The 14,787-nt window shown below is 38.1% G+C and overlaps 1 protein-coding gene across 1 annotated transcript in view; it reads left to right on the top strand.

The window, feature by feature from the left end:
• Positions 1-14,787, top strand: part of Dlg5 (Discs large 5) — a 390,290-nt gene that overhangs the window by 160,289 nt on the left and 215,214 nt on the right. The window contains exon 11 of the mRNA XM_068225698.1: positions 6,764-6,899. Coding sequence (XP_068081799.1) covers positions 6,764-6,899 — 136 coding nt within the window. The remainder of the gene's footprint in view (positions 1-6,763; positions 6,900-14,787) is intronic.

Genomic DNA, 14,787 nt, shown 5'->3' on the forward strand with positions numbered 1-14,787 from the left:
AGAAGGGATATTGTATATAAGGAAATTCTTCAATAAATATTCACCCCATTGGCAGTCATGTCTTGACGGGTTTCAGCTAAGCCGGGGTTAACCTCTAAAAATCCTGTCAGTATGGTCTTTTTCAACACTACACACATACTTGTGATTCAGTAGACTTTGATGATGATAAGATATATGGAAATAAAACTAATATGTGAGCCGTCTATTTGCAAAGCCGGCCATCTCCAAATAGTTACATTTTTCAGGAGACCGAAAAACGTATAAAATCTAAATAAAGTGATTTAGACCCCCTGTGGGTGGGTGCAGTAGAATAACACCCACAGTATCCCCTGCCTGTCGTAAGAGGCGACTAAAAGGGGCCCCACGGGCTCTGAACTTTGGAGTGTGGGTTGGCAACCACGGGGCCCTTAGCTGAGTCCTGGTGCTTCCACTTACTTGTGCCGGGCTCCTCACTTTCATCTATCCTATCTGACCTTTCTTGGTCAACTCTTGTTCTTTTCCGACCCCTACGCTATTAGGTTTGCGAGGGCTAGGGAATCTGTCATTTTCACGCCCTTCGTTGCCCTTGTCTTTCTATGGCCGATATCTTTATTTTTCGAAGTGTCGGATCCCTTCTATTTTTTTCCACTCCACAAATTCATCATTCTTCAATCCATATTTCATTAATCATCCTTCCAGATCACATCTGGAATGGTAAATGCTGACTACGATCAGAAACATTGATCATTGATCAGGTAATCAGCCAAATATGATTAGTCTTCTCACGAATAAATCCACTGGTTTGGACATACAAAATTAGCAGGTCTAAACAAAGACACCACTCGGATACGGTGGGGTGTCACGTAGAAGATCAAGGGGAGTCGGAGCGCCTGGAAGCCCAACAGATGACATGCAGACACATACGGTTAAGAAAAGACTGAAATTCAATAAACCAGGACAGTTTTCATTTTTTGCAACTTTAAATATCAATTCAGTTATGAAAGTTGGCATATTAAAACATTTAACAGATGTATTGGACCAGCATAAGATAGTAATAACAGCTCTTCAAGAATTGCGCAATACAGATCAGGACCCATTAGAATCAGGAGGATATCGCCTTTACAAAGGTCCTCCAGGGGATGAAGACTGTTCCTCAATTTGGAGTAGGATTCTTGGTCCATAACAGCATATTAGATTCAATTGAAGTAGAGAATAAAACATACACATTGATAAATGTCCATGCCCCAACGAATGACAAAAATAACAAAGTAAAGGAAGAAACAGAAAAATTTTGGGAAGAATTGGACCAGTTGATTTCAGGTATCTCTGATACACATATTAAAATTTTAGTTGGTGATTTTAATGCTAAAATAGGGAAAAAAAAAAAGATTTCGTACAGTAGTGGGTAAATGGCCAGGGCATAAATTTACAAATAAAAATGGTCAAAGATTAATTGATATTTGTTTAGATCATGGATTAATCTTGGAATCTACAAGGTTTTAAAGAAGACCACACAAACTAATGACTTGGAAATGCCCTAATATTAAATTGGGGGAGTTCCAGATTGACCATGTGGCCATGGACAAGAATTATCACAAAGAAATCTATAATGTGAAAGTACTCCGTGGGGTAGACATAGATTCAGATCACTATATTTCCAAGATTAAAATAAAATTAATGCCGAAAAAGAAGAACAAACTATCCAAATCCAATAGGAGAAAGAAGTATGACCCTAGTTATTTAATTAATATTAAACTGTATTTTGAAAGGTCTAAAACTCCTCTAAGGGACAATTTGGGGACGGTAATTGAAAAATTAAAAACCATAGCTGAAGAAATTGCTCCTGTTAAAAAACGAAAGAAACATGCGTGGTGGAATGTGGAGTGTGACACAGCGATTCAAAACAGGCATAAAGCATGGTAGAATGATCAACAAGTCCCGTGAAGAACTAAATAATGCTAGAAAAAAACAGCCAAAGAAATCAGAAGGGCTAAGAGAAATTATCACAAAGAATCATTAAAAACCATAGATGAAGCATTCATACAACATAAGACGAAGGATTTTTATAAAACGTTTCGACAATACCAATCAAACTATACTTCACCAACACTTATGATGAGAAATACAAATGGAAAACTGGCACATAGTAACCAAGAGGATGCAGAAATTTTAGCTCAATACTTTCAAGAATTACTTAAAAATTACAAAGCTTCAGGGGAGGATCAACTAACTGCAGAAATATGGAAGAATGCTAATACACAAACCATTCAGAATTTACATAAATACCTCATAGACATTTAGAATACTGAAAAAATGCCCGAAGAGTGGAATATGGCGATAATACACCCTTTACATAAAAAAGGTGATAGATCAGATCCCAACAATTATCGGGGGATATCGTTGCTGGATATCACTTACAAAAATTTTTCAAAGTTATTATACATGAGAATTCAAGAACAACTTGACTGTGAACTTGGAGAATACCAAGGAGGCTTTCGTCCAGGGAAAAGTTGTCCAGATTAAATTATCAGTTTATAGTGGATTATGAAGCATCATAGGGTTAGAAACAAAAAGTTATCACTTTTGTTGATTTAAAAAAGGCGTATGCTAGTATCCATTGTGAGTCATTATTGAATATCCTAAAAGAATTTAGTTTACATCCAAAACGTATTCGCCTTATTGGAATTACCCTTAAGAACACTAAATCTAAAGTCAGATTTAGAAATGAACTCTCAAAGCCATTTGACATTAATACTGGACTTCGGCAGGGAGACGGACTCTCACCATTATTGTTTAATTTTGTGTTGGAAAAAATCATGCGGGAATGGAATAAGATGTGTCAACCTAACATCAAGATTGGCAGAAAAATAAGACTCAATTGTTTAGCATTCGCTGATGATCTTGCACTACTTGCTAATGATATGGAAGAAGCTAAATTGCAAATAGAAGAACTTGATAACATAGCAAGAAAAGTTGGATTGCAAATTTCATATGAAAAAACAGAAATAATGCCAACCTTCCCTGTTACAGCACTAACCATTACCTTAGTCAATACCAAACAAATTCAAATTGTGAATAAGTTTAAATATCTTGGTGAAATTATAACTTGGAACACCAATGAAAAATCATCAATAGAAAGCAGAACATTTAAGTTAAAAAAAGCACAACGAATTACTTGGCCAACGTACAAGAAAAAATCTCTTTCAATAAATGCTAATCTTAAACATTACTGTTCCGTCATTAAACCTGAAGCGACTTATGCTTGTGAAACACTATTTAAATTGAACTCCAAAACAACAACTGATACACTGCAAAAGGTTGACAGAAGGATACTCAGAACAATCATTAATAAAAAACATCAGGTGGATGGATAATGGAGATTATTGCCTAATGCAGTGGTTTATAGGGAAAGTGAATCTATAATAGATACGATGAGAAAAAGAAGAATTACCTTTTTCTGTCATCTTTCTAGATTAAATGATAATAGGATAATAAAACAACTATTTAATTACTTTTGGAAAAGTAAAACAAAAAATAATTGGTTTTAAGAAGTTCAGAATGATTTAGAAGAGCTGAATATTACAATGAAGCAAATTGAAAATAGAGAAGAAAAAAGGATTCTCAAGAACAAACAAGATTGTCGTTAAAAACTGTAAAACACAAACAATATGTCATACCTGATGGAGAAAGGGCAGCCAGGTCAGCCAGAATGAATAGGTTTTGGGAAAGGAAGAAGATGATGCAAGCTAAATCTTCAGTTAATTCTTTGTTAACGTAAATGTATTTGGGTTTGATTTAAGTGCTCCAATGTGGGCGTAAACTATGTAAATAAATAAAGAGATTTAGAATTTGTGTTTGCTTAATTGCTTATATATAGCATTGTAATGAATGTTACAGAATGCCAATGTTTTATTCGTATAATTATTTGAAATATTTAAAGTTCAAATTTGGAGATGGCCGGGTATGCACTGAACTAATGAAACTGAAGGAATGAAAATGTACATACAAAAAATGCTTTATTTAAAAGTTAACTTAAAAAATGAATGCAGTATAAAAAACCAATATATTTACACAAAATGAACCAGAATTAAACATTAAATTAAACATTAATGCCATTGTCTACACCAGGGCCTCTCAGGGTGCATGCACCAGTGCATTGCAGGGTGCAAAAGACAACTTTGCTTGGGTGACCAGAGTGCAGACCCCAACTCCACGATTTGGAGCAATATCACTTTCTCTCTCTTTCCCCACGTCTATCTCGCTCGCTCCGCCTGTCTCCTTCCTCCTCATTTGCTCCGTAATGCTCCAAAGCTGAGCTGAGTTGAACCGAGCTTAGCCGAGACGACGCGCTGGTGTGAGCCGAGTGGGACCGATGCACTGTGCACAGGATCTCTGCGCCTCATTTTGCACGCGTGAGATTTTGGGCATTTGAGAGGCCCTAGTCTACACTTTGCTCACGTGCATCTCCCTCGTCTTCTGGGTGGTTTTGTGGAAAGTTATTGTTATCAATGAGTTCTTAGTAAAACTTAAGCACTTCAACATTTCTCCATTGAGTCCCAAAATGTTTAGTCAATAGAGATTAAACATCTTTTGCCCTTAAACTATTTACTATTTTATCAGCATGTATAACTTTTGGATTCATCATCAAAACATTTTTACCTTTCTTACAAACACCTGATTTTGATCCAATGTCTATTCTGAATTAACAGTGAATTGCCTCCTTTTGATTTGGTCAAAATAACCCTTTTCGCAGCAGAAAATTTGGAGTGCCATTTCCCTGTAGGCTTGAAAATAGGAGTACATTCTGTTTTCCAGTCGAAGTCTGGATATTGTCACCATTTCCTAGATGAAATAATTTGCCATACTGAGAAGGAACATTATGAAATTCCTCAGGTTGTATTAAAGTTTCTGTTTTCTTTGTCTGTTTTTCAATGAGCTCGAAAACTCTATCAGATGATAAAAATGGATGGCCTGTCATAGGGAAAATTAACTCGGTTTCCTTAATGCTTTTTGGCGCCTTTGTGACAAACCAAAAGGAGAGCATTGATATCATAATAGAATTTTTGTTCTGCCCCCCCCCCCCCCCCCTCCCCCCCCACATCCATCTGCAAAACATGTTATAAAAGAATCATTGGACATACTAATAGTATTTAGCTTATGATAAAGCGCTGATGCTATATCATTGGCTCCTTTCGGCAAATAATGTTCACCCCATGAATAAATAAATGTGCTATCTGTCAGTGGCTTTTTTGAAGAACCACTCGCAATAGTGAAATTGTATAAATACACTTGCCTACTATAATATGTTGCCAGGTCTGAAATTTTAGGCATAGGGAAATTTTTTTGACAATCAAAAGAGAGAATCAGCAAATCATCTCTCTTTTCTTTCATTAGTTGGTAAAATGCTTTAGCCCTCACTTCATGCAGCTTTTTTTCTGTTAAGATCTCTGGATTGTCAGCCAGTTCAATTTTCTCATCTAATTCAAGCCACATGGAACCTACATCCTTACATCGGGAGCCAAATCCATTGTTAATGCACGTGGTGAAAATTTTGCGAAAAAGACTTTCTTTTACCCGTAATTCAATGACAGTTTCAGAGTTATACATGTGCCACATTTTCTTAATATTTAACTCGCTACTTAAATAAATTCTAACATCAGATTTACCTCTACAATAACGTGATTCCAGACCTTTGAATTGCTTTATGAAAGTTATAACTGCATCCCTCTTTTGTGAATATATCTGGTTATACAGTTGGCATTAAACCAGACTTTTGAAAACGTTTTGCCACTCCCTGTACTCTTGTGTTTCATAATACCTAACACACTTACAAATGTTTCCTTGCACACAGGAATTTTTGGCCTGTCGCTTGAAGCACAATATCTGTTTGAAAACAAAACATCCCGTTAGTGTGCAAATTAAAAATCAGCGATATTTAAAAAGATATTTCGCTGAAGGACATCAAAACATAACCTTAAAAGATACACTTACCTTTCCCTTTTCTATTTTTCTCGTTTCCAAGAAGACGGATTCCTCTGCCTTTTTCTGGCCCTTTCAGGTGTCGCTTCATCAACCTTAGTGTCCATTGTTACCCAATATAATTATAATAGCTACACAATTCTGTGATAAAAACCACAACTTTCCTTACAACAGAACTACAACACCTACAATAGTCACCATGAATTAGCTGTTCTTTGCTGCACAATTGCTGCGATTCCTCTGTCCTCTAGCGTTAGAGGAGATGGCCAGTATTGCAACTCATAACCATACACGGACGGCCGTGTTTGCAACTAACTCCAATTTTTGATGAAGTAAATAAGCTGATTGGAGGCCGATTTTGCAGCTAATAGTTTGCTACCTTATGTAAACATGGACAGAGAACACATTCAGCACAAAAAGAGGATTTCAGTTTTTTTGGGAGATGGCTGGTTTTGCAATTAGACAACTCGTGTAATTTTAAATTTATATATGTTTATGATTTAGTGAGTAAGTTCAACACATTCAGTGCATTGAGGTAGCTCTTGACTATGGCCAAAACACAGGCAGATATCTGGCATACCACTTTATCTCAGTGCATATTTCATCAGAGGAAATGAGCTTAGTTTGAGAATCCACTGGTCTGCGGTATACCTGTATAATATTTGTTAGATCTAATTTTTTTAAAATATTATTTTATACATATGATTGTTAAATGTAAGCTTTCTTGTTGTCCCGTCTTTCCTCACTTTGTTCTATGTTTCCCTCGTCACTCACTTGTGCATAAATCATGGTATACTGTTTACAGGGAGAAAATGGAGGCTGAGCAGGAGAAAGAGAACCGTATGCAACAGTTTCATGCAATGGGTCATAATCATAGTCATGACTCTGCCATAGATGCTGACATGCAAGAATGGGAGACAGAAATCTTGGACATCGATCTGGTAAGAACCAGTTTATTCATGAACAAATTATTTATATTTCGGTTACCCTATTCCAGTTTTATCTTTTTATACATTATAAGTAGGGGCCTTATTTTTTGGTAACAACGATATGCACAAATTTTTTAAATATCTTCTTCCTTGTCTATATATGACTTCCCAGGTACTAAAAATAACGTATTTTAGCAAAATGAACTCGCGAAATATCGCGAAATTTGATTTATTGCGCGAAATGCGCAAATAATCACGAAATATACACCACTTGGTGTGAAAAATGCGAAATGGCACTGGAAGAGCTCTCCAATAAACGTTTAAATGCTTCTGAGAACTTGACTATTGTAGTTTCCTTCTCTTTAATACAGATGTTGATTCCCATAGGGAATCTGTAATATTTGTTCCGAATGAGTAAATTTATAATACCAATATAAATGGTCCGTTATTGGACGTTATAAATTTTCCAGCCAACTCATTCCTGGTTGCCAGCGTTTCGCCCTCGTGTGCTAGGCTGGGCTCATCAGTTGGTACCTAGCACACCTTCTCTTTTGCTTGATAGTGCTGTATATTCTCCACAGAAATGCGTACAAAGCGGCACGCACTGTGTATCGAAAGCATGTGTAATCAGTTCTGCAATCTCTAAGGCAGTCAGAAAAAATCAGTATCAGTTATCGATTACAGCAAATAGCGTTGTGGTCGTAACAAGATAGAAGACCACTCGTAGATACAGCAGTGCGCAATGAGAGTTCGTTACTGCACCCTTCGGATCAGGGTGACCAGTTATTTTCCCAACTAGTCAGATAAACGTCTCAGGGTATCCATGTTTCCAGAAAAATGGTTAATTTTTCTATAATTCCATTTAACGTGCGTCCAAAGAGAAATAGTGACACCCTACGCAGTTCAAAATTCCGTAATTCAACGCTCAATTGTGAACTCCGCATACGTATACATCAGTAAACATTTCCTAAGACATATCCACTTATCGGGAACCTTATTCACTAAATACAACTACAGTCTATCACTACAAAATGAGAACTCATTCAATTATATAAAACATAATCAAGAAACATATTTATTAAATTACTGAGAATCGCGAAAGAAATGGTTAAATGTCAAAATAAGTTCGTGAACTTTCAGTCATTAACCTAATAAAACAAGTATTTTAACTTCTGAATCAATTATTTTAAGTTAGCGTGTCGTGACACAGGCTTTGCCACGACGAGAATGATAAATAATCAGATTGACTTCCTCCGAGCGGTAATGAGGGATTGTTCAATGGGCCTGGGAGATTTGCTACGTGTGAAGAGACGAAGTCCTCTATTTCCCAAAACCTTCCTTTATTAGCAGACTGATGAGTATGTATAATTATATACAGTATTTACAATCTCCTTCCTAGCTTCCAATGACGCTGACATAGAAGACTTGGCGTGGTCGAAGTATTGAAGTGAATACTCTAAGTCCACACTTGGACCTTATTATTATTATCGGAGACCTGACTGACAGGGCTTCCGCCCGCACTTCTAGCCGACTTGTTCCAAAAAGCCTCGATCAGGGTGTGTACTCCTGTTTTATACCTTCACTAACTTTCGCCTCCCTTCGAGAAGGCCATCGAAGTTTCCATCCTATGGAGAATGTCCTCAGACACACGAAAACGGAATTGCCTCTTCCGTTCACTCGCTACCCACCTTTTCTGAAGATATACTACGCACCTTTAGCAGGGTGCAGCTTATGATTCACCTACTTCGACCAAGCCTTACTTCTAATTACACAACTTGTGGCTCACAGCTTTTGGTGTGCCTTCAACTCTTAAATCTTGTATGATTCTTAAATTACTTATATCAGCATTATAATTATGATTCCTTGGCCTTGTTGCCATTACATAGTCATTACTATTAACTTATAATTTCCCTTATAATATTAACGTATATCTCAGCGACACCATTCCTCCTACGTCCCGGTCATGGGTTCGATCCTCGGAAGAATGAGTCCTGAGCTCCAATCTGGGGCTGACACGACACTTCCCCCCTTTGGGGAAAAATGAATGCAATACCTCTGCATTCATTTTTTACTCTTACTCTTACATCCTGTTAGAGTCTCCATGCTCTTGTTCGTGGGTGCGCTGTGCCAAGTTATCTCTGATACTTGCTCTACCTGTAGTAGGGCGTTCGTGTAACTCTAATCCCGACAGCGATCCTGAGTGGCTGAGGGCCCTTTCAGCCAGTCGAGGATGCTGAAAATGGACAGTAATGTCCTCATCAGAGACCTTAGCTCTGTGGTCATTAGCGATCACATTCTGAAAAATACATAAGTTGGGACAGCGCTCTCTACTATCTTCTATGCATTTACTTAAAGGTCTACACCTTCTACAGCAACCACAACAGTAACAACAACAGCAACAGACTATTATAAGTACTGCAAACAAAATAATACCAGTTACAATTTGATATACACTTGTATACTGTTGGGTCATTTGCATTTTAAATTCCTTTTCTTTCTGCATTACCAGTGCTTCTACATCTTCAGTCTTATGACTGGCTAACCTTAGGTCGCTTATATGATTCAGTAAGCTTCCTACTGTAACCCTATTTAATTCTGGTACATCCTCTAATTTGATCTCACTGTCTAATTGTTCACAACAATCATATATTAACATTACTTCTGGCACTAAGTCTTTCCTTGTTGTCGTATTCACTGAACCTGCACTCTGAATTTTACTTGTGGGACTGTAAACTGTACACAAGTCTGTGAATTGTATTATTCCCACACCATTTAAACTTATATCACTGGTAATATCCTGACAAACACTGGTGACCTTAGTTTCATGAGGCGATACAAAAATATACATGTTATCATCAATAGGTATCCATAAGAGTTCATAAATCGACATCACACTTTTCTTGCAGTCTTCTGGAATAAAGCTAACACCAGTTAACAACTTGACAATACAACTACCCTTTGACATTACATTATTAATAGGAAAAATTGCCTTGCATAATCTCTGTCCATTGTCAGTCCACTTGCATTGTTTCACTTGTTCATCACTTAATTCTACATATGTCTGTCTTTCTTGATCAACTAATACATACTGTTTTTCATTAGATATATACACAAAATGGTTTGGATTACTCTTCATGGGAGAGGGGAAAGGTATACAATGGTACAAATTGTACTTTATTTTGTTAGTAAGAGGGGTGCGTAAAATATACACCAAGGTATCTCGAGTTATATATACACTCACTGATGATATTTTTAGAATCAAGTACCCATAAGTGACTTGCAAATCATATGGCAGATCATAACCCTTAGGGAAATCTCTTTGGGCCTTCTTATATGCCCTTACTAGATCATCGGGGCTTAACACTTGGACACTCACCGTGCCTGTCTGAGAACTTACAATACTATCTAATAAGATCTGATAATGCTCGTGCAATTGCATCAGAAATCCTTGCAATTCAATTAAGTGTTTATTTAATGATATTTGCATTTCTGATTGTCTAAAAGCCTCATTTATACCCGTTGTTTCATTCTGAATGTAACTCTTAAGTTGCTCAAAGTTTTCACTTAGCTTGAGTTCATTTGCTGTGATGTCATACAGGGTATTATTGACAGATTGCAAAGTTGACTTTACAACTAACATTTGACTTTTTGCTACTTGTATCATGGACAATTGTTCCTGTTCTAGTTCCTTAATTTTGCCCTCGTAATACATTGCATCACTGTCATCGAGCGTACCAAATAACGTCTTTGCGATGGTACCAATTGCATTTATTAACCCGCGCTTGCTTCGTTTCCCGTTGCCTTCCGGTGTTTCGATCCTAGTAATTTTCCTAATTAAATCTTTAATCCCTTGAATCCTTTGAAATTGTTGCTCTACTAACATTATCTCATGTTCGCACTTAATATGTACTTCCTTTTCTATCTGAATACAGAGGGTTTTAGTCTTCTGTAAATTTCTACGGGCTATCACAAATAGATCTGCCAAACGTAACCAGTTTCCATTCTACAGTGTATAATTGTACTTCTCCTTGATAATCAAAATAGACTCCGGCTGTATTCTCGTACCGTTTCATCTTGAAATCCAATTGACTGGTGGGTATGGACACCCCTAGCAACATAACTGCGACGACCAGCATTCTCCAGGTCGTGCGGTCTGTCATCCCTTCCATTCCCCTCGTTCGTTCACCTCCCTGTAAGGTAAACAGCGACTTTCACTTTCTTGTCACTCTCCCTTACACACTATACTGTTAGGTGTTGTGGAACCTACCCTCAACTGTTTATCTGTACCTGAATACACACTTAATGTGACTGACTGTCTTACTGTAACGTTTGTCTTCTCATAATTATGCTCTGTACTAGTCTACTAGTATACTCGTGAGCAATTTAAATAAATCTACGAATTCTTTTTCGTAACTGATATCTCTGTAAAACTTCACTCTTGGGCAGCTCTAACAAAATTTTAGAGCCATCATTAGCCCATTCAAAAATTCTCTTCCTGTTTGACGTACCTGCGTCACTCCTCCTTATCCTTACGGACAGATGAAAGGCATCATTGGCAATTAAGAATTTGAATAGCGTCTGTTAAAGACTGCAGAGGATTTACCTCCAGGAATGGTTACAGAAGTTAAAGTTAAATACAGGTATGAATCTACCGAAGTGATCTTTTTGGATTGTACTCCGTACCCTTGGCGTCACATCTCACGGGATGGTTCTCAACGTGGTGAGAAAATTCCCTTCAGTGGATTCTGTTCCCACGAGAATCACACTGTTGTGGAAAATCACCGGCCTAATGGTGATATTTCCCAGGCAGGACCCGCCTCACTGGGTTCCATGCCTCACTCAGGACGCCCGTATTCGTGCATAAAGGACTAAATACAAGGCCATTCCCTAAGTGGAACCTTTAGTCGCCTCCTACGACAGACAGGTTCGAGTCGTGGTGTTATTCTGGCTGTGTAACTGTATGGGAAGAAGAGTACCAAAGTGTAGACTGTTGTTTGCGTAAATCCCCGACACCACACGGGGTTATCTTCATGATAACGATCCTCATTTAGATATCCTATGGACTACGTAAAACATTTATCCGTGAAATTCTTCTGTACCATAAATGAATTTCGTTTCAGTGGAACTAAGCTTGGCTTCACGCCCTTTCTGATTTTAATAATTACAAGCAGATCTCATTTATTTTACATACGACGCTACCTAATTTACTCATTTAATTTCTAGTGACAGTAAGTGAAGGCTTTTCAGAACGTGCATATAGCAAGTGTAGATAATTTTAATCCTCATTAAGAACTCGAATTCTCTCCATATTCAGTTTGAACCCTGCGGTTCATTTTGACGAGTTGATATCTGGACATACAGTCTCGTCACCTGTAGTCTTTCTGACGGGTACTTAGGACGTACTCACCATGGTACTCCCGTACCAAAATTCCTAGGTTCCTCTCTTACATAGGTTAAAATTTCTAGTACTTTCCTGATTTCGACGCGACCTGACAGAGTATTTCAACTAACTCTATCAGCGGTACACGATAATCCACAATGCCGTTGGAGTGAGGGAAGTGTAACTCACTGCGACCTAAATAGGAACCATTACCTTACATTCTTCTCTAATTAATGTACATTTTTAATCTATTCTGGTGCACGATAATTTGTCTACCACGCTTGTTTACCTGTAACGTGCAATTCACTCCCGATACCTTAGTAATCTTATAAGGACCTTGATACGGTGGAGAAAGTTTCTTTGAACGTCCCCTTCGTAGGGCATCGTTACGTAACAACACGAGATCTCCTACTTTGAATGAAACTTCATTCTTAGCCTTATCATAGTATTCCTTATCTCGTTCTTTGGTTTTAATTAACGTCTTTCTAGCTATTTCATGGCTCTCTTGCAGTTGTCTGGTTAACTGCTCCAAGACATTCTGGCATTCATTATAATTTGGTTCTGGTTTCCTTTGGAGAACACCGGGAATATTTGCCTTTCGCCCAAATATTAACTCAAATGGTGTATAACCTGTGCTAGTGTGCTTGGTCGTGTTATACACAAACATTGCCATAGGAAGATAACTATCCCAGTCATCTTGTGAACTGCATACATAATGTCTTAAATACTCTGCTAGCACCCTATGAGAGCGTTCCAAACTACCGTTAGATTGCGGTCGAAATGCCGCTGTATGGACCTTCTTGATTCGCAATATTCTACATAACTTCTTAAAAACATCTGACATAAAATTTGCACCTTGATCTGTCAGTATAATATTTGGTATACCGAATATACTAATTACTCTATTAATCAGAGTTCGTGCTATGGTTTCTGCACTTTGGTCCGGCATAGCACTCGCAATTAAATACTTAGACAGCTGGTCTTGACAGGTGAGTATGTACCTGTTTCCTGCTTCCGTTACATTTAAAGGTCCTACCACATCTAGTGCTATTTTCTCAAAGACTGCTTTCGGAGTATCTGTGATCTCCATCTTTGCCCTTACTTCAGGCCCGGTAATCTTATTCTTTTGACACGATGGGCATGAGCGTATATACCTTTCTACATCCTTTTGCATCCCTTCCCATTGATAGTGGTCTTTTATCCGGGCATACGTTCTGGATATGCCCTGATGGCCTGATACTAATGACTCATGACATTCCTTAATAATCTCTAATTTCTCTTGTTCTGTTAGCTCCGGGCTAGCGTTCCTAGCCTCTTTGGTTACATCCTCACTATCACTACCTTCTTCGCTTCCACTCTCAGGCTCTGTCACCTCTGCTGTGGCGTCCTCGGATTCAGAGCTGAGTCTCCGTGGTTGCACATTATTATCTGAGCTAGCAGATGCTCCTAAGGGGTCATTAGCTTCACGCTCCTCATTACTAGTCTCTTGGTTATTATCACTAGATTTAACTACTCGCACTTTCTGATCAGGCTCTTCGTTTCTAACTGGAATTCTACTTAAGGCATCTGCGTTGCAGTTACGCTTGCCTTCCTTGTACACTATCTCAAAGTCGTACTCTGCTAATTTCAATCGGAATTTAATTAATCTAGAGGATGGGTCTTGGACATTAAATACCCATTTCAAAGGCTTATGATCTGTTACTACCGTAAAATGCCTGCCGAACAAATACGGCCTAAAATACTTCACACTCCAAACAATTGCTAGTAATTCTTTCTCTGTCACAGAATAATTCTTCTCGGCCTTATTTAAAGTCCTGCTAGCGTAAGCTATCGGCAAATCCTTACCTATCTGTCCTTGTGACAGCACTGCTCCTAAGGCCTCATTACTAGCGTCTGTGGTCAATATGAAGGGTTTCTCAAAGTCTGGGTACTGCAATATTGGTTTCTCTGTTAACCTTTTCTTTAAGATCTGGAATGCCTGCTCTTGCTTATCCGTCCATTCGTACGGTACTTCCTTCTTAAGCAGCTCGTACAGTGGTTTCGCTATCTTACTATAGTTCGGAATAAACCTACGATAATAGCCTGACAAGCCTAGAAATCCTTTCAGCTGTTTCGTAGTGGTAGGCTGAGGATATTCTCTTACTGCTTGAACCTTTCGATCATCAGGTTGAACACCACCCTTAGTAATTACATGTCCTAAGAAAGCTACCTCCGTTCTTAGAAATTCGCATTTATCTGGACCTAATTTGAGATTTACCTCTCTCAATCTCTGAAAAACATCACGTAATCTCTGATTGTGGTCCTCTACAGAGCTAGCATACACAATCAAATCATCCATATACGCCAAACATTTAATGCCTTCTAAGCCTGCTAGTGCTGTTTTCATCAAACGCGTAAAAGTTGCTGGCGCGTCTCGAAGTCCCATAGCTAATCTCTTGTATTCATAGTGCCTCCCTAAGGCAGAAAATGCTGTCTTTTCTCTGTCCTCAGGCTTCAGCAATACCTGATGGTATCCACTGG

This window comes from Anabrus simplex, chromosome 1, assembly GCF_040414725.1.
Source record: "Anabrus simplex isolate iqAnaSimp1 chromosome 1, ASM4041472v1, whole genome shotgun sequence".
NCBI lineage: Eukaryota > Metazoa > Arthropoda > Insecta > Orthoptera > Tettigoniidae > Anabrus > Anabrus simplex.